Consider the following 19345-nt stretch of genomic DNA (forward strand, 5'->3'; position numbering starts at 1 on the left):
CACAGCTTTAGAGGATTACATGGTTGCTGGAAGGGAGCTCAGAAATGGACTGAAGATAACCAGATGGGGAACAAAAAAGGCTGGCAAGAAGTCATAGGGAGAAGCCAAAGGCATTTTACTCATACGTTAGGAATAAGAGAATGATCAGCGAGAAGGTAGGGCTGATCAGGGATAGCGGAGGGAACTTGTGCATAGAGTCTGATCAGATAGTGGAAGCCCTCAATGAGTTTCTTGCTTTGGTTTTCACTCAGAAAAGGGACCTTGTTGTGAATGAGAACTTTGAGGATCTAGGATATAGGCTTGAACAGATCAAGTTTGATGCAGTTGATGTGCTGGAAACTTTGGCAAACATTAAGATTGATAAGTCTCCTGGTTCAGACCACATTTATCCTAGGTTGCTCCGGGAAGTGAGAAAAGAGGTTTCTCAGCCTTTGGCGAAGATCTTTGCTTCCTCACTCTCCACGGGAGTCCTATGGAGGATTGGAAGGAGGCGAGTGTTTTTCCTCTTTTCAGGAATAGTAATAGGGAAGTCCCTGGCAATTACATACCAGTAAGTCTTACGACTGAGGTCAGCAAGGTTTTGTAAAGAGTTCTGAGGGACAGGATTTATGACTACTTGGAAAAGCATAGCGTGAATAAAGGCAGTCAACATGGCCTTGTGAGGGGAAGGTCATGCCTCTCAAATTTTATTGAGTTCTTTGAGGATGTGACAAGACAGGTCGATGGAGGTCGAGCAGTGGATGTGGTGTGTATGGACTTCAGCAAGGTATTTGATAAGCTTCCCAATGGTAGGCTCATTCGTAAAGTCAGAAGGTATGGGATAAAGGGAGATTTGGTTATCTGGATTCAGAATTGGTTGGCTGACAGAAGACAGAAAATGGTTGTAGATGGAAAGTATTCTGCCCGGAGGTTAGTGTTAAGTGTTGTCCAGCAGAGTTCTGTTCTTGGGCCTCTGATGTTCATAGTTCTTATAAATGACTTGTATGTGAAGCTTGAGGGATGGGTTAGTACATTTGCAGATGACAAAAAAGGTTGGAGGTGCTGTTGATAGTATCTAGGGCTATTGCAGGCTGCAGCACGACATGGACAGGATGCTGAGCTGTGCTGAGAAATGGCAGATGGCGTTCAACCTGCATAAATGTAAAGTGATCCATTCTGGAAGTTCAAACCCGAATGCTGAATATAGGAATAAAGACAGGAGTCTTAGCAGTATGGAGGAACAGAGGGATCTTGGTGTTCAAGGATATAGATCCCTCAAAGTTGCCACCCAAGTGGATAGGGTTGTTAAAAAGCATATGGCGTTTTGGCTTTCATTAATTAATTAAGAGCCATGAGGTTTTGCTACAGCTCTACAAGTCCATGGTGAGATCACACTTGGAATTGTGAGTCCATTTCTGGTCGCCCTACTATAGGAAAGATGCAGGGGCTTTCGAGAGGATGCAAAGAACGTTTACCAGGCTGCTGCCTGGACTGGAGTACTTGCCTTATGAAGAGAGGTTGACTGAGCTTGGACCTTTCTCTCTGGAGAGAAGGAGGAAGAGAGGCGACCTGATCGAGGTATGCAAGGTTAATGAGAGGCATAGATAGAGTCAATAGCCAGAGACATTTCCCCAGGGCAGGATTGACTGGCACGAGGAGGCATCGATTTTAGATATTAGGAGAAAGGTATAGAGGGAAAATCAGATGTAGGTTCTTTATGCAGAGAATTGTGAATGCATTGAATGCATTGCCAGTAGTGGTGGTGGAAGCAGAGTCATTAGGGACATTTAAGCAACTGCTGGAAATGCACATGGATAGCAGTGAATTGAGGGTCGCAAAGAGCCTGTTCTGTGCTGTCCTGCTCCATGTTCTATGTTATATGATATTAAACTGTGTACTTGCAAATTACAGAACATTACTTTTAGAACATCGCAAGAAAATCACTGGCTCACTACATTAAATGACTAAATATTTTCATTGCTGAATTTTTATAGGATTATAAAAATATTATTCTAATATTGTTAACATTGGGATCTTATTCTAATCTAGCAAAACACAACTGCTTCATTTAGTGTTGTGGAAATTATAGTTTATCATCCTTTATTACAGCAGATGTTTGCACTGATCTTCTAATACGACTGAAGAATTAATGACATTAGTCCAATGGTTATCTTGAATTTGTTGTAAGGTGAAGGACACATTCACCCATTACAGGAATGTACATTATGATCATTACAGTATAGTTAGTCTCGATTAAACAATCCCCTTTGTACATCTGGCCTTAGGAATCAATTGCAGAAAAAAATGAAATATTCGAATTGATATGGAAGGCACTTAATGTGAGTTGGGTTTTCTTTTCCACGCAGGTTTCTTTTTTACATAATTGTACTTCTTAGTCAATTGTGGGATTATTGGTATATTCAGTTCAGAAAAGTGGGGCGGCAAGGTGGCTCAGTTGTTAGCACTGCTGTCTCACAGCACCAGGGTCCCAGATTCCATTCCAGTCTTGGGCGATTCTCCGTGTGGAGTTTGCACATTCTCCCTGTGTCTGCGTGGGTTTCGGTTTCCTCCCAGAGTCCAAAAATGTGCAGGTCAGGAGAATTGACGATGCTAAATTGCCCATAGTGCTCGGTGCATTAGTCAGAGGGAAGTGCGTTTGAGTGGGTTACTCTTCGGAGGGTTGGTGTGGACTTGTTGGGCCGAAGGGCTTGCTCCACACTGTAGGGAATCTAATCTAATCTAAATTGAGAGGTGATATGATTGAAGTGTGTAAGATCCTGAATGGTCTTACCGAGTTGGCTGTGTTAAGGATATTATTTGGAGATGCTGGTGTTGGACTGGGGTATACAAAGTTATAAATCACACAACACCAGGTTATAGTCCAATAGCTATCACCTGATGAAGAAGCGTCGCTCCGAAAGCTAGTGTGCTTCCAATTAAACCTGTTGGATTATACCTTGGTATTGTTTGTGCTTTTTAACTCGTTGCCATCACAAAATGGAACAAATTAGTGGAAACCTACATCATCATCAACAATATCCTAACTGACAAAATTCACAAGAGAGGAGGAGAACAACAACATACTCCCCTTCCAAAATGTCACAGTGAATGAACCATTAATGGAGAACTTCAGACCAGCGTTTACAGGAATGCAACACACACAAACCACATACTTAACCACAGAAGCAATCATCGCAAGAATCACAAATGGACCTGCATCAGGGCATTATTTAAACAGCCACAACACACTGTAGCAGGAACTACGAGCAGCAGAAGAAAAATACCTACACAGCATATTCACGAAGAATGTATACCCAATAAACACAATTCGCCGATTCCTAAACAAGAAAACTAATAAGCAGACACAATGCACTGAGAAACTCTAGCCGCATTATCACACATCAAAGACAACTCTGAAATGACTAACAGTTTACTCGGATCCCTTTACATCATGTTAGTCCATAAACCTACCAACACAATTAAACAGAAGCTTATGAACCTAAAGGACCCTTAAACAAACAACTAGCAAAACGAACGTCAGTTACACAATACGTGCAAGAACTGTAACAAACAGTACATCGGACAGACAGGCAACAAAACTAGCCACCAGGATACACGAACACCAACCAGCCACCAAAATACATTACCCACTATCACTAGTATCCTTACATACAGACAAAGAAGAACACCGCTTTGACTGCGACAACACATCCATCCTCAGACAGGCTAGACACAGACATGCACAGGAATTCCTAGCGACTTGGCATACAAACCAGAACCCCACCGATATACATATTGATTTGGAACCCATTTACCGACCTTTGAAAAAGAAGCCAAAGTGCTACCTTAAGAGACCAAGGCACTTAAATGGAATGCAGGACATAACACCAGCGCTTCAATGGAGGCTCACTGATAATGTTACTTAGCATGGTGACGAAACATCTCAAAACAAACCTTCCAGCTCAGCGAGGAGAAAGTGAGGACTGCAGATGCTGGCGATCAGAGCTGAAAATATGTTGCTGGAAAAGCGCAGCAGGTCAGGTGGAATTCAAGGAGCAGGGGAATCGCTGTTTCAGGCATGAGCCCTTCTTCAGGAATTTGATTCCTGAAGAAGGGCTCATGCCCGAAACATCGATTTTCCAGCTCCTTGGATGCTGCCTGACCTCCTGCGCTTTTCCAGCAACACATTTGCAGCTGTTCCAGCTCAGCGAACAAACTTACAACCTGAACCTTACACTGAACTACAAATCTTTTCAAAAATCGCAATTTGGGATACTAGGAACATCCTAAAGAAAGAAGAAAATTCTGAGGCACAATGGAACAAAATTGCAAAGATTAGTATCTTGAGAGTTCAGGGCATAAGTATCAATGATGGAACAGTAAATATCAGGTATATGAAAAATGGCACGGTTCTATATTCACCAACATTTTGACAACTGCGAAATGATCAAGGACAAGTATTTAGGAACTATCGAAGTGTTCGAAAATTTGGTGGAAATGATTATTGTCACAGACAGCTTGCTAGATGATGTGTAAATATAGATCAGCTAATAGGGTTTTGTTGCTGAATGGATCTTGAACATACGACTGGTCACAAATTATTATGATGGGCTTATATGCAGCAGTTGGACAGGGAATTGACTCAGTGGCCAGAGAGCAGAGTTTGCGTCAGAAACTGAAAATTGTTCAATCTAACATTGGATGCTGCAAAGTCACCTTGGTATTAGAATAATCAGAGTTAGGATGTGGCAATGCAAGGACCAGAAGGGTTTCACTCAAAGTTGGATGAGAAATATCTGGTGTTTGATGTACACTCAGAACTGTCTTATTTTTTTCTTTCCAAACCAACTTTCTGGCAATTGTGATCCTATCCATGGAACGATGCGGACTCTCCCGGTGCATTACTTACTATCTGGTGGCGATAGCAGTGACTGATTTCCTCGTCAACATTACTGTCGTCATTATCAACCAGATCAGCGGCATTTACTTTCGTGCAAGTGTTCTGTCCACCACTGCTTTGTGCAGGCTTAATAACATACTGGTCTTTTTCACCCGGGATTCCTCTGTCTGGCTGACGGTGGCCTTCACCATTGACCGTTTTGTGGCCATCTTCTGCCATAGCATGAAGTCCAGATACTGTACTGAGAAAACTACATTGATAGCCATAGGAATAGTTTGTCTACTGAGCTGTATCAAGAACCTCCCTTTCTACTTCATCTACCAGCCCTTGTACATTGTGGATGGCGTGTCTTGGTTCTGTAACATCAGATCCACCTTTTACATGTCATTCACCTGGCAGGCCTACCACTGGCTGGATCGTATCTTTATGCCCTTTCTCCCATTCATTCTTATTATGCTCCTCAACGCCCTGACTGTCAAACACATCACTGCAGCCAGCCAAGCCCGCAGGAGGCTCCGGGGAGACGATAACCACGAAGACCCAGAGATGTCCAACCGCAAGAGGTCAATTGTCCTGCTCTTCGGTATCTCGCTCAGCTTCCTTCTCCTTTGGGCCACCTATGTTGGACATTTCCTCTATGTACAGATTCGGGGTGAGGCATACTTCAGTCGTCTGAATTTCAATGATCTGCAGTATATTCTTTCAGAAGTGACAAACATGTTCATTGTACTCAGCTCCTGCAACAACATGTTCATCTACGCAGCCACCTAAAAAAGGTTCCGAACCGAGGTGACGAACCTGCTGCTCTGCCCTATCGTTACCATCTTTGCTTCCTTTAAACGGTGAGAAATAAATAACATACTCACATCCCTCCATCCAAGCTTCACTGCCATATACCTCTTTGGGTTGTTTGTCTTCTATCTGGGTTGCTTATTGTGTGGAATTTTATCTCACTCATCTGAACTTTAAAGTGCAGTAGTCAAGTCCCATTCCAAAACCGTAAAATGTGCAATTCAGGGCCTTAACCTACAACTTTATCCGCCTTATGGGCGGCACGGTGGCACAGTGGTTAGCACTGCTGCCTCACAGCGCCTGAGACCCGGGTTCAATTCCCGCCTCAGGCGACTGACTGTGTGGAGTTTGCACGTTCTCCCCGTGTCTGCGTGGGTTTCCTCCGGGTGCTCCGGTTTCCTCCCACAGTCCAAAAGATGTGCAGGGTCAGGTGAATTGGCCATGCTAAATTGCCCGTAGTGTTAGGTAAGGGGTAAATGTAGGGGTATGGGTGGGTTTCGCTTCGGCGGGTCGGTGTGGACTTGTTGGGCCGAAGGGCCTGTTTCTACACTGTAATGTAATCTAATCTAAAAAAAGCCAGTACTGAAAGAGCGTGGCTCTATCAGAGATGTAACTTCGTTAAATAAGGCTGAACTCCATATCGGCTTTCTGAATGCTTTCGAGGGAATGTCATGCAAGAGCACTCTGAGTAGTTTTTTCTCAAGATCTGGATCGATATTACTTCCACAATTAATACTGCAGAGGTCTGTTTCCTACCCTTTGATCCAAATAGAATATCTATCAAAATGTCAAGTGTTTTGCTTTTAAATAAATTTATATTGATGTTGGTTCTGCTGCCTTACTGGAAATGTAACTATATTGAACAGCGAAGTTCAAGATAGAGTTGCATAAATATTTCATAAGATCAACATTTGAAGAAAATGTAGAAGTGTGGATCTATTTAGCTAGTTATTTCAAATATGTCAAATATATAACTATCTAGCTAGTTATTTGTGGGCAGCACGGTGGCACAGTGGCTAGCACTGCTGCCTCACAGCGCCATGAGACCCGGGTTCAATTCCCGACTCAGGCGACTGACTGTGTGGAGTTTGCACATTCTCCCCGTGTCTGCGTGGGTTTCCTCCGGGTGCTCCGGTTTCCTCCCACAGTCCAAAGATGTGCAGGTCAGGTGAATTGGCCATGCTAAATTGCTAGTAAGGGGTAAATGTCGGGGTATGGGTGGGTATCGCTTCGGCGGGTCGGTGTGGACTTGTTGGGCCGAAGGGCCTGTTTCCACACTGTAAGTAATCTAATCTAATCTAATGTCATGGTGATAGACTGGACCTGTCTCTCTTGTATAATCATAACTAACTCTTTTAATCACATCAGGACAACCAAACATATGTCTCAGTGCAAGCAATATTTTCTGAGGGTCAGATACCATTGTGCTAAATGAACAACTCTGTAGCCAATTTGTGCAATGACAAATCCCTATCTCATCAAGGCTACAGAAAACTATTTAACTGGTTATTGCATCGTGAGATATGTGGGTGGGTAGCAAAAAGTAAACACTATATAAAAAGAACATGTTCAGGTGTAAGTGAAGTGTCAGGAAATGAAATAATGGTGGCACTGTGAAACATTGACTTCGTTATTTATTCAATGACATTGGCACATGTATTTTGTGCAACATTTGAAATGCTCCCCAGTTGCTCATGCATTTTACGAGAGGTCGATGAGGTATTGGCAATGCCTCTGGGTTAAGGAATATTCCAGTATGGTAGGTTTAGATGGCAGACGGTGAAACCTTAATTCAGTAAAAGAGAAAAAAAAGTTAGTCAATTTGTAACTGAATGTTCAATAAGGAAGGAAGCGTCCATCCTTACATGGTCTGCCCTTCCATACTGCAGCAGTTTCATTGCGTTCTGAATGTTATTAGGGCATTAAATACTAATCTAACGATGCCCACACCCCATGAACGAATTTGAAAAGTGAACTGAAAGAAATAAAATGAATGAAGATGGATTTGAAAAGTTGTATTTGTAATTGGTCCTTGAGAATGCGATCTGTTATCTGAAGGATCCATCTGGTTCATTATTTCCTTTTGATGAGTGTGCTGATTTTACTTGGTGTTCTTAAATTGAGAATTCATGGGTTGTAGTGAATCCAATATCAGCCATCCAAACAACTAGCAGAGCAACCCATGTGGTACAGACCAAAGCAAAAGAAATGCCATGGAGTCAAATGGCCCTGTTAGTCCTGCAACAGCTCCTCACCGATCTCTGAAGGCTTCTGGCACAATTTCTAAATCTGTCCAACAACTCATCAAGCAGTGGCCTGACATAGTCATGCACAAAGTATCATATGCTACAGCCAATGTTTAGTTAGCAGAATTGTGATCAATAACGTGTCCAATCTAATCAGTGTGGGAGAATTTTGGGAATAGTGGTGTGCTGTCTGAAATAAGAGGCAGAGACAAAATTCACAACAATAGAGACCCAGATGGATGCAGTATCAAGTAACAAACTTGAGGCTTCACTTTTCTTGTATCCAGTTTAACATTGGATCATTTGTTTAATATTGCCTCTCCTAAGCCACACCCAAAACGTTTACTTTCACACTTCAAAGTATTTCAGTTCTCGTTTCATATGTCTATCCGTTTCACCAGTCTGCCTCTATCCTTCTCTCTATTGACTCGCCTTTTCCTCGGATGCTGCATGACCTGCTGTTCCTTTCCATTCCTGCTGACGTGCATGGCATGATGGCTCAGTGATCAGCGCTGCTGCCTCACAGCGCAAGGGACCTGGGTCCAATTCCTACCTCGGGGAACTGTCTGTGTGGAGTTTGCATTTCTCTCCGTGTCTGTGTGGGTGTTCCGGTTTCCTCCCACAGTCACAAAGATGTGCAGGTTAGGTGAATTGGCCATGCTAAGTTGCTTGTAGAGTTGGGGGAATGGTCAGCAGGGGGTATGGTTCTGGGTGGGTTGCTCTTCCGAGGGTCAGTGTGGACTTTGGGCTGGAGGGCCTGTTTCCACACTGTAGTGAATCTAATCTAGACTCTGTATTCCTCACTTTCTCCTTCTATCCTCCAAAATTCTACTGCAAATCGTTTCCGTCTTTACCAAACCGCCAGTTTTAATGTCGTTAGCAAACTTTGAAGTTATACCCCATAAATCAAAATCTTGTTTCTTATTCAATATGAAGAATTTTATCTATTTCTCCATGAAGGCTAACATCACCCCTTAAATTGTCCCATCATTACGACAGAAACACATACACGCAGAGAGAGAGAGAGAAAGAGAGAGAGGTGGATATAGTCCATTCGGCTAATGGTATGGAAGCTACTTCAGCTGTTATGTAGTTATCTTAGTGCTGTAATGCATGCACAAGATCATGTTACAGAGCTCCAGTAACAGATACTGGCATGCACCGTGATAGGTTAGTTAAATCATTGATAGATGAGCTAATACTGAAGACAATGGTAGTGTAATGTGACAGGTTAAGTGTGATGTTGTGAACCATTGTTGTGGTTCTGTTCGCCGAGCTGGGAAATTGTGTTGCAGACGTTTCGTCCCCTGTCTAGGTGACATCCTCAGTGCTTGGGAGCCTCCTGTGAAGCGCTTCTGTGGTGTTTCCTCCGGCATTTATAGTGGTTTGAATCTGCCGCTTCCGGTTGTCAGTTCCAGCTGTCTGTTGCAGTGGTTGGTATATTGGGTCCAGATCGATGTGTTTATTGATTGAAGCTGTGGATGAGTGCTATACCTCTAGGAATTCCCTGGTTGTTCTCTGTTTGGCTTGTCCTATAATAGTAGTCTTGTCCCAGTCGAATTCATGTTGCTTATCATCTGCATGTGTGGCTACTAACAATAGCTGGTCGTGTCGTTTCGTGGCTAGTTGGTGTTCATGGATGCGAATCGTTAGCTGTCTTCCTGTTTGTCCTATGTAGTGTTTTGTGCAGTCCTTGCATAGGATTTTGTACACTACATTGGTTTTGCTCATGCTGAGTATCGGGTCCTTCGTTCTGGTGAGTTGTTGTCTGAGAACTACGAAAGCAACCTCCCCAACACACAGAAAAGAAGTTGCATCAAGACACTATTCAAAAGGCCACAACACACTGCACTACACCAGTACTGCAAAAGAGGAAGAAGAACACCTATACAATGCATTCGCCAAAAATGGATACCCACGCAATTTCATCAACAGATGCCTAAGGGAAAGACAGCTGAACGAGGACATGCCCGCAACTGAAAGGACTAGCCACACGACAATACATCAAGAGTATTTCCGAACTGACAGCCAGACGACTGCGACCACTGGGACTCATAATAGCACACAAACCAACAGCCACTCTCAGACAACAACTCACCAGAACGAAGGACCCAATACCCAGCATGAGCAAAACCAATGTAGTGTACAAAATCCTATGCAAAACGCTACATAGATCAAACAGGAAGACAGCTATCGATCCCCACCATGAACACCAAGTAGCCACGAAATGACACAACCAGCTATCCTTAGTAGCCACACACGCAGATGATAAGCAACATGAATTCGACTGGGACAACACTACTATTATAGGACAAGCCAAACAGAGAACAACCAGGGAATTCCTAGAGGCATAGCACTCATCCACAGATTCAATCAATAAGCACTTCGCCCTGGACCCCATATACCGGCCACTACAGCAGCTGAAACTGACAACCGGAAGTGGCAGATACAAACCACTTTTAAAGGCCGGAGGAAACATCACAGAAGCGCTTCACATCCTCCCAGGCACTGAGGATGTCACCTCGACGGGGATGGAACGTCTGCAACACAATTTCCCAGCTCGGCAAACAGAACCACAACAACGTGCACCCGCACTACAAATCTTCTCACAAACTTTGAACCATTGTAGATTAGATTACTTACAGTAGTGGAAACACGCCCTTCGGCCCAACAAGTCCACACCGACCCGCCGAAGCGCACCCACCCAGACCCATTCCCCTACATTTGCCCCTGGACCTAACACTACGGGCAATTTAGCGTGGTCAATTCACCTGACCTGCACGTTTTTGGACTGTGGGAGGAAACCGGAACACCCGGAGGAAACCCACGCAGACACAGGGAGAACGTGCAAACTCCACATAGTCAGTCGCCTGAGGCGGGAATTGAACCCGGGTCTCTGGCGCTGTGAGGCACCACTGTGCCACCGTGCCGCCCACCATGTAGCAGAAGCTGATTAGTTTAGAGAGACAAAGCAAGCGAGTATGATTGGCATGATTTGGAGATGCCGGTGTTGGACTGAAGTGTACAAAGTTAAAAGTCATTCCTGAAGGAGGGCTTATGCCCGAAACGTCGATTCTCCTTCTCCTTTGATGCTGCCTGACCTGCTGCGCTTTTCCAGCAACATATTTTTAAGCTCTGATCCCCAGCATCTGCAGTCCTCACTTACTCAAAGTTAAAAATCGCACAACACCAAGTTATAGTCCAACACGTTTAATTGGAAACATTAGCTTTCAGAGCGCTGCACCTACATCAGGTAGTCGGTTATACTAATGCTATCAGATAAGCCCGTGAACTAGGACTGTACAAAATTCAGGAAGACAAAGGACTGGTGGGCAAACAGGAAAGATACCTTCTGATTGCCACAGCTTTATTTTTAAAATTAAAGTTTAATTTCGTGAAGGATTTTCTGCATCTCCTGCCATTTTGTACTGGTGTATTGAGTGATTTTCCACAACGTATTTGGCACTCCAGATGGGACCAGGAAGAGACCTTTCGCTCTGAAAGAGGTGGAAAGCTGCAGGGTACTTCCCAGTTGAACTGAGAACTCACCTGAGACAAACAGAATAAAAGGGCTGGCCACCCACACACAAAAAAAAAATAAGCGTTTTGCTGTTAATTCAGACTCTATTCTGTCAAGTAAGGAAGGTCCTCGGGAACACAGAAGTGCAAAGGAAGCTGCTGGAGGGTCTCTCTGATCCAAAGAACCATAAGGTGGATGGTAAATTTTAGTTTGAGGAGATGCAGAGGATTGTTCAGGAAAACTGCGCCTTGAGTGAGTAGGTGTAGAATAAACAGATTGAGACCAATCTCCACGTGGTGTGTGCAATTTCTGTGGATACCACCCTGAGCTGTTAAAGGAAAAGAAGGAAATTCTTGGGACTGTATGGCCAGAACAGGTAAGGAAAAATTATTTTATTGTTAGTATTAGTGATTTTGAATGGAATTGGAAGCCAGAAGACTAGTAGTAAATGATTCAAAACAAAATAGTAGAGAATAGTCAAGTTTTCTAAAGGGCTATTGATTTTTTTAAAACAAGAACTGTATGATAATTAGACTGTAATTTTAATTATGAACAAAGAGTCTGCTTAGGCAGATAAGTTATGTGTGCGTGTGAAAGAGAGAGAGAGAGAGAGAGAGAGAGAGAGACTCTAAGTTTAACCATTTGCGATCTGGTTTGAATGCACAATTGGTTGTTGAATGTTTGTGTCCTGTCCCCCAGAGCGCAAATCTGGGAACATTTTGATTTTAATTTGCTGTGTGGGAATTTAAGATGATTTCTTTTAAAGGTTTGTCGAAGAACTATCAGTGAAAAGTACATCCAGTGAATAAGGATCTGTAAAAGCAGTACAAACAAGGATATATTGTCTATTAATTAATTGAAACCAAGGAAGTTTAGGGATTAACAGATTGATAAGGGATGATAGCAAGCTGTAGAGTTAGGGAATACTCATAATATTTGATGAGGCGTTACCAGACCTGTAAGGTACAGGGGAGTGAATTGTGAAGACAGAAGCAATAGATTAGCTGGACTGAAATATATGTCAGGATGAAGAAAGGAACCGCAGTTGAAATATTGAGTAAGAAAAAAATGGGAAAAAGGAACGAAGGATTTACTAACTAAATGGCCAAAAGAATGTACCTTTGATATAAATATGTCCAATGAAATGGAAGGGTTAATTAAGATAAATCGAAAAATAGAATATTGAAGAGGGAACAGGAGGCAGAAATTTTAAAGCTATTTAGAATTGTTGGGGAAGAACTAAAATCTTTCAGGCACCAGTTATGACCAAGAGCGTGCCCGAGAGCAGAACAAACAGCTTTTGGAAACAAAGATTGCGGAAGAGAAAATCTTCATGTGTTTACAGCAGAACAAAAAAACCTTTGGATATGCAGGCGAGGAAACACATATGTATCCCAAATTAAAGCAGGGTTTTTTTTCGAGCTGCAGCAAAACGTCGCGGCTCTTAAAGTGAATCCCCTCTTAAGAAGGCATTTGGTGTTTTGGCATTCATTAACTAAATTATCAACTTGACTGGTAACTTTGAGGTATCGAGGTACCTGGATCCCAAGATCCTGCTGTTCCTCCACACTGCCAAGAATCCTGTCTTTATCCCTGAATTCAGCATTCAAAAGCGATCTACCACAAAATCACTTTGCATTTATCCAGGTTGAACTCCATCTGTCACTTTTCAGCCCAGCTCTGCATTCTGTCAATGTCTTGTTGTAGCCTGCAACAGGCCTCGACGCTATCTACAAAACCATTGACGTTCGTGTCATCGGTAAACTTACTGACCTATCCTTACACTTCATGCAAATCATTCATTAAAATCTACAAGAGCAAATGCCCAAGAACGGATCCCTGTGAGTCACCAGTGGTCACTAACCTCCAGATGGAATACTTTCCACTAACTATCATTCACAGTCTTCTTTCCGCCAGCCATTTATGTATCCAGACAACCAAATTTCCCAGGATCCAATAACTCACAACTTCCTGAATGAGCCTACCGTGAGGAATCTTATCAAATTCCTTAGTGTAATCCAAATACACCATATCCATTGCTCGACCTTTGTCAACTTGTCGTGTCTCATCCTTGAAGAACTCGATAGGGCATGTGAAAGCGTTCCTGACTATCTTGAATCATACTATGTTTTTCCAAATAGTCATGAATCCCATCTCTCAGAATCCTTTACATTTCTTACTTACCACAGACATAAGACTGATTGGTCTGTAATTCACAGGGATTTCTTTTGAACAGAAGTTGCTCCTATATTGTCATCCAAGGCTTTTTCACATTTCCATTCATTTCCTGTCTCAGTGTGGCAAAGTTATCCAACACTCACATGAAGTGCCCCTTAAACTGCCTACACATTTCTGTTGTGCATTTCCCATTGAACAATTGCTCCCAATTTGTATTCTACAGCCTCCGTCTCGAAGCAGCTTAATTCCCCCTCCCCCATTTAAATACCTTCCCATACTCTCTGGTCCTGTTCCTCTCCATCGCTATACTAAACGTGACGCAGTTGAAGTCACTCTCACCGAAATACTTTCCAACCAAGCGATCTGACACCTGGCCTGGCTCACTGCCGAGCACCAAATCCAGTATGGCCCCCACCCTAGTCAGCCTAATCAGGTTATTCAGTATTTTTTCAAACACTTCAATGTGGGCCTACTCGTCAAGAGATATGAACATGATCAGTGCACAAAGAGTCGTCTCAGGCAACGTTATGCCCATCCACCTACTGAAGAAAGGCCTTTCACTTGCTCCCACTCTCCTCTATTATTAAATAGGAGAGATGCAGATCAGAGGTTGCTCACCCACTTCCCAAAACACTCAGTACCTTCAAGAAGTAATAAACACGTCAACATCCAATGTCTTTGGTTTACCCCATGGCCCATTCAGTCTGTCTGATCTAAATTCTCAATCATGGCTGAACTGCCTCTTAATCGATTTTCCTAACAGCAAAAGAGAGATAGAGAAGCTGAGGTAGTCATGGAGCATAGAGGAAGAAAGTAGACAAGTAACTTGGAGTTGAATCGTTCCATTAACACACTCACTATTGATTATTCTAGTCTTATATCTTAGAAAGGAGAAAGTGAGGACTGCAGATGCTGGAAATCAGGAGGAGCGCTTATGCCCAAAACGTCGATTCTTCTGCTCCTTTGATGCTGCCTGACCTGCTGCGCTTTTCCAGCAACACATTTTTCAACTTACATCTCAGAATGACTACTGCTAAAATGTTGCTGGAAATTCAACAGACTAAAACTGTAATTCTGCACGGTTGATGTCTTGCCGACTGTCTGTATAAACCAAAATTTCCTATGAGACACTGTCAATTTATTTCCAAATACGTTAAGGCCTGTGGGCACCTTAGGTTACTCTGCTTATATCTAGAGGATTGCGAACATGGCTGAATGGTGAAGATGATGTGCCTCTTAGCGCGGACTCAAATCCTGTTCCTGATGGTTCCTGTCTTGAAAGGATCCCTGCAAAAATACTTGTCTAAAGTCCAGATAAACAACTCCGCAAAACTCTGCATTACATTGTATTTTTCCATTGAATAGTCAACATTCAGGAAATTTTAATTCGGAATGGAACAAGTGGGTGAAGTCCTCACTCCTACAGAAGATGTTCATGCATTTCCCCCGTCGGTAAAAGTGAAGTTCATTTCCTGAGGTGGTGTTGTACACAGTTGGACTGTCTCAAAATTCAATCCCATTCATGTATTGTTCGAGATTAAAACATCAGGGAGAACAATTTCAGTTTGTAAAGATACAAGAGGAGAATTTGTATCTTTCCAGTTCTCTCCTCGTATGACAATGAAGTTTCTGTAAGGCAATATAAAAAGAAAATCCATTACAGGCTTTTCAGGGATATGCGACAACAAGGTCTGACGCTGAGCCATACATTAGGGCAAGTGAGAAGGAGCTCGGAGAATCAGTTTGCGCTTTCAAAATGGTCTTCAAGGAGGGAAGTTTGGATTTCATGATCCAGTGAACAGTCGTGCTTCTTGTCATTAACTGAATGAGGTGCTTTCCAATGAAAATCAGAAAACATTGAAAAACAATTTAGATGGAGAATTGAAATGCCAGAGAACCAAAGACTGGAAACTCAGATCAGACGAGCTGGATATTTGAGGAGCAACACAGACATGGCGCAGTGAAGGGCCTTTCTCCGTCCTGTAAAATCTCAGTGGTTTGAACATTTTGGAGAAGCAACAGATCTACAATGAAAATCATCTCAGATAAATGAAGTCAAAAACTATGTCATTAGGAAAAGATTAATTTTTTGTTGCTCTTTTCCCTGGTGATTACTGGTTCGGACTTGGCGCTTTCACTGCTACACATCGGGTTGGATTACTGGCCAGGGACGGAGGGCTTGTTGCTCTTGTACAAGCTGTTAAAATGAACAGGAATTACTTACCATGACAACAGAGCAGTTCCACCAGAATTGAAAGCATTAAACAGGATTGGGAATAAATTGCATATTTGACTGCGCCTGAGTACTTATTTATGCAATACTAAATTGTGGCTTCAGAATGACATGAACCTCGCTTCTTATTGAAACACAAGATTTTTAGGGGGCTTGACAGCTTAGATACCAAAAGGTTGTTTTGTGCAGTGCAGTTTGTAACAAGGATTATATCCTCTACTTGAGCTATTTCATCTTGTCAACTCTCCGTTTCTCTAACAGAAGGCAACTTTGGATGGAACACAAGTGACTTCCTCAGACAATCACGACTGTTGCTGTAAGCAGGGATATGCAAAAAACAGAGATTTGAAATCGTCCCACAGGCTGCTCATGCGCAAGTTCCCGTTTATAAAAGCTACAGATTCAGTCATTACGGCTCCTGGGAAAGGAATGAAGAGCAAAACAAGAGCCGCTTTGTGAATCTTGAAAAACTCCTTGTGAAGAGGAATCAGACGTGGAGGAAGAGCGAACTGCCAGACTGAGCAGAGGAAGACAAGGAACTTTCCCCTTCTTTCATGGGCTGAGGCATTGACTCTGATCCTCATGGGGGCATGAACTGATTTGAGATGTTGAAAGGCACGGTGGGTGGCACGGTGGCACAGTGGTTAGCACTGCTGCCTCACCGCGCTCGAGACCCGGGTTCAATTCCGACTCAAGCGACTGACTGTGTGGAGTTTGCACATTCTCCCCGTGACTGCGTGGGTTTCCTCCAGGTGCTCCGGTTTCCTCCCACAGTCCAAAGATGTGCAGGTCAGGTGAATTGGCCATGCTAAATTGCCCGTAGTGTTAGGTAAAGGGGTAAATGTAGGGGAATGAGTGGGTTGCGCTTCGGCGGGTCGGTGTGGACTTGTTGGGCCGAAGGGCCTGTTTCCACACTGTAAGTAATCTAATCTAAAGGTTCTCAGTCCGTATGATGAAGAATGCAAATACCATGCCGGCTTCAGGACAATCAAAATACGCTGCTTAGACGTATATAAATATGGGGCAAACCAACAAAAGCAACACTTCTGGCTGAGGATGGTGCAGACAGTACATCCTTATCTTTTACATTGATATACAGGAAGGTTCCATTCTTTCGAGGGATGGTTGATCAATAGCCTCAGCAATAGCTGCTGAGATGTTAGTCTAACAACCTCAGTAACGTTCGAATCCTGTTACAGTAGATGGTAGAATTCAAATCCAATAAATGTTTGGGATTAAGAGTCTAATGATGAGATCACGAATCAATTGTTGATTGTGGTACAAACCCATCTGGTTCACTGATGTCCTTAAGGAATGGAAACTGCCATCCATACCTGCTCTGGACACATGTTACTCCAGATCCACAACAATGTGGTTGACTCTTAACTACCCTCTGGGCAATAAATGATGACCTAACCAGTGACGCCATAATCCCATGGAACAATGTTGTTTTAAAATAATAGTTGTGAAGTCCTCTTTTATCGTCAGTTGTTTCATAGTTCAACTCCATTTCTGACTGGATGTGGCAGAACTGTAGAGCTTCTATCTGATCTGTTTGCTTTGTAATCATTTCGCCCTCTCTATCAGATATTAGTCCTGCTGTTTGGAATGTAAGTACAGTGGTCAAGTGGGCGGCACGGTGGCACAGTGGTTAGCACTGCTGCCTCACAGCGCCAGAGACCCGGGTTCAATTCCCGCCTCAGGCGACTGACTGTGTGGAGTTTGCACGTTCTCCCCGTGTCTGCGTGGGTTTCCTCCGGGTGCTCCGGTTTCCTCCCACATCACAAAGATGTGCAGGGTCAGGTGAATTGGCCATACTAAATTGCCCGTAGTGTTAGGTAAAGGGTAAATGTAGGGGTACGGGTGGGTTTCGCTTCGGCGGGTCGGTGTGGACTTGTTGGGCCGAAGGGCCTGTTTCTACACTGTAATCTAATCTAAAAGTGCAGTAGCTTTAAATGGATTGTCATCAGTTTTAGGTATACATGGTTCTGACCCTAGTACATTCACCAACTCGTCTCTGAAACATCGATCAGCTTAATGGGAATGATTGACTGAGGGCATATCCTGGGTATAAAGTTACAGATTATGAGTCAATACAATTCTTCAACTGTAATCAACAGTGGCACATGAATTCCCAGTTTTGAGCTGCAATTTCTGCATTGCAATTCAGCCGTCTATCCCCAAGTTCACACCGAGACCCATCCACCCATCACCCCATGACCTACTCTGGTTTCAGGTGTGGTAACACTTCCATTTTTGTATTCTCATTCTTCTGAGCGTTTGTCCATGATGTCACACCTCTTAACTGACATGATTCTCAAAACCCCTAAACATATTCCGCTGGGCAGTACCGTGGGTCCGTGGTTAGCGCTGCGGCCTCACAGCACTACGTCCCAAGTTCGATTCCATCCTTCAGCGACTGACTGTGTGGAGTTTGCACATTCACCGCGTGTCTGCGTGGGTTTTTTCCAGGTGCTCCGGTTTCCACCCACAGTCCAAAAACGTGCAGTTTAGGTGCATTGGCCTTGTTAAATTGTCCATTGTGTTCAGGGATGCGTAGGTTGGGTCCATTAGTCAGGGGTAAGTGTAGGATATGGGAATGGGTCTGGTTGGTTTAGTCTTCAGAGAATCGTTGTGGACTTCTTGGGCCGAAGAGCTTTTTTCCACACTGTAGCGATTTTAATTCTAACATTCATCTGGATCTTTTCCCTTCCAGTCGTGCCACTTTAACTGTTTAAATTGTATGTGTTTCCCTCTGTTTGTCTCCATGGTCTTCATTAAGAACTCTGTAGCGTCAATGATGTCAGTCTTATGTCGTTTCAGAACCAATGAATTTGTACATCTTGCGTTATTGTTCACTTCCTGGTGTATGGCGCTCCATGATGGACAGTACATTTGAGCGGCTTTGACACACGTCTTTCAAGCTGTTCAAAACCAGAAATTCAGCAGATCTAGCAGCATCTGTGGAGACAGAGAAACAGAGACAGTGTTTCAAGTCAAGCGTGACCCTTATTCAGAACTGAAAAGAACTCCTTAATCCTTTGACAAAAGTAGACGAAAGATGATGGGAAACAGAGCATGTGGAGATGCAATGCCACAAAGGAATGAGCTTTTAATTGTGGTGAAAAAGAAACAGATGTAAAATGGGTGCAAATTAAAGTGTGGATGGGAGAAATGGATTCTTCCTATTGAGTGCAAGATAAACAAGTCACAAACAAGGTCTAGGGGAAACCAGGAAGCAGAATGTATGAAAAATGGAGAACAGCCATAATGGGGTCAGGCTGTATAATTATGGAATTGAATATTAATTCCTACAGGCTGTAATATACGAAACTGTAAAGTGAGGTGTTACTCAAGCTTGGGTAGTGCTTCATTGGAACATTGCAGCAGCTCAGGACCGAAACATCAGCACGAGAACAACGTAGGTTATTGGAATGGGAAGCAATGGGAAGGTCAGGATTATTCCTACAGTCAGAGTGCAAGTGCTCCTTAAAACA

At 43.2% G+C, this 19345-nt stretch overlaps 1 protein-coding gene across 1 annotated transcript; it reads left to right on the plus strand.

Annotated features, from left to right (window-relative positions):
* Positions 1 to 4852: 4852 nt before the first annotated feature.
* LOC148145262 (putative G protein-coupled receptor 139) lies at positions 4853 to 5650 on the plus strand. The gene has a single exon (XM_087973799.1). The coding sequence runs from the start codon at positions 4853 to 4855 to the stop codon at positions 5648 to 5650; it is 798 nt and encodes a 265-aa protein (XP_087829925.1).
* The last annotated feature ends 13695 nt before the right edge of the window (positions 5651 to 19345 follow it).

The sequence above is a fragment of the Chiloscyllium plagiosum genome, unplaced genomic scaffold, assembly GCF_037043375.1.
Source record: "Chiloscyllium plagiosum isolate Xiang-an unplaced genomic scaffold, Cpla_swu_hap1 HiC_scaffold_26, whole genome shotgun sequence".
Classification (NCBI taxonomy): domain Eukaryota; kingdom Metazoa; phylum Chordata; class Chondrichthyes; order Orectolobiformes; family Hemiscylliidae; genus Chiloscyllium; species Chiloscyllium plagiosum.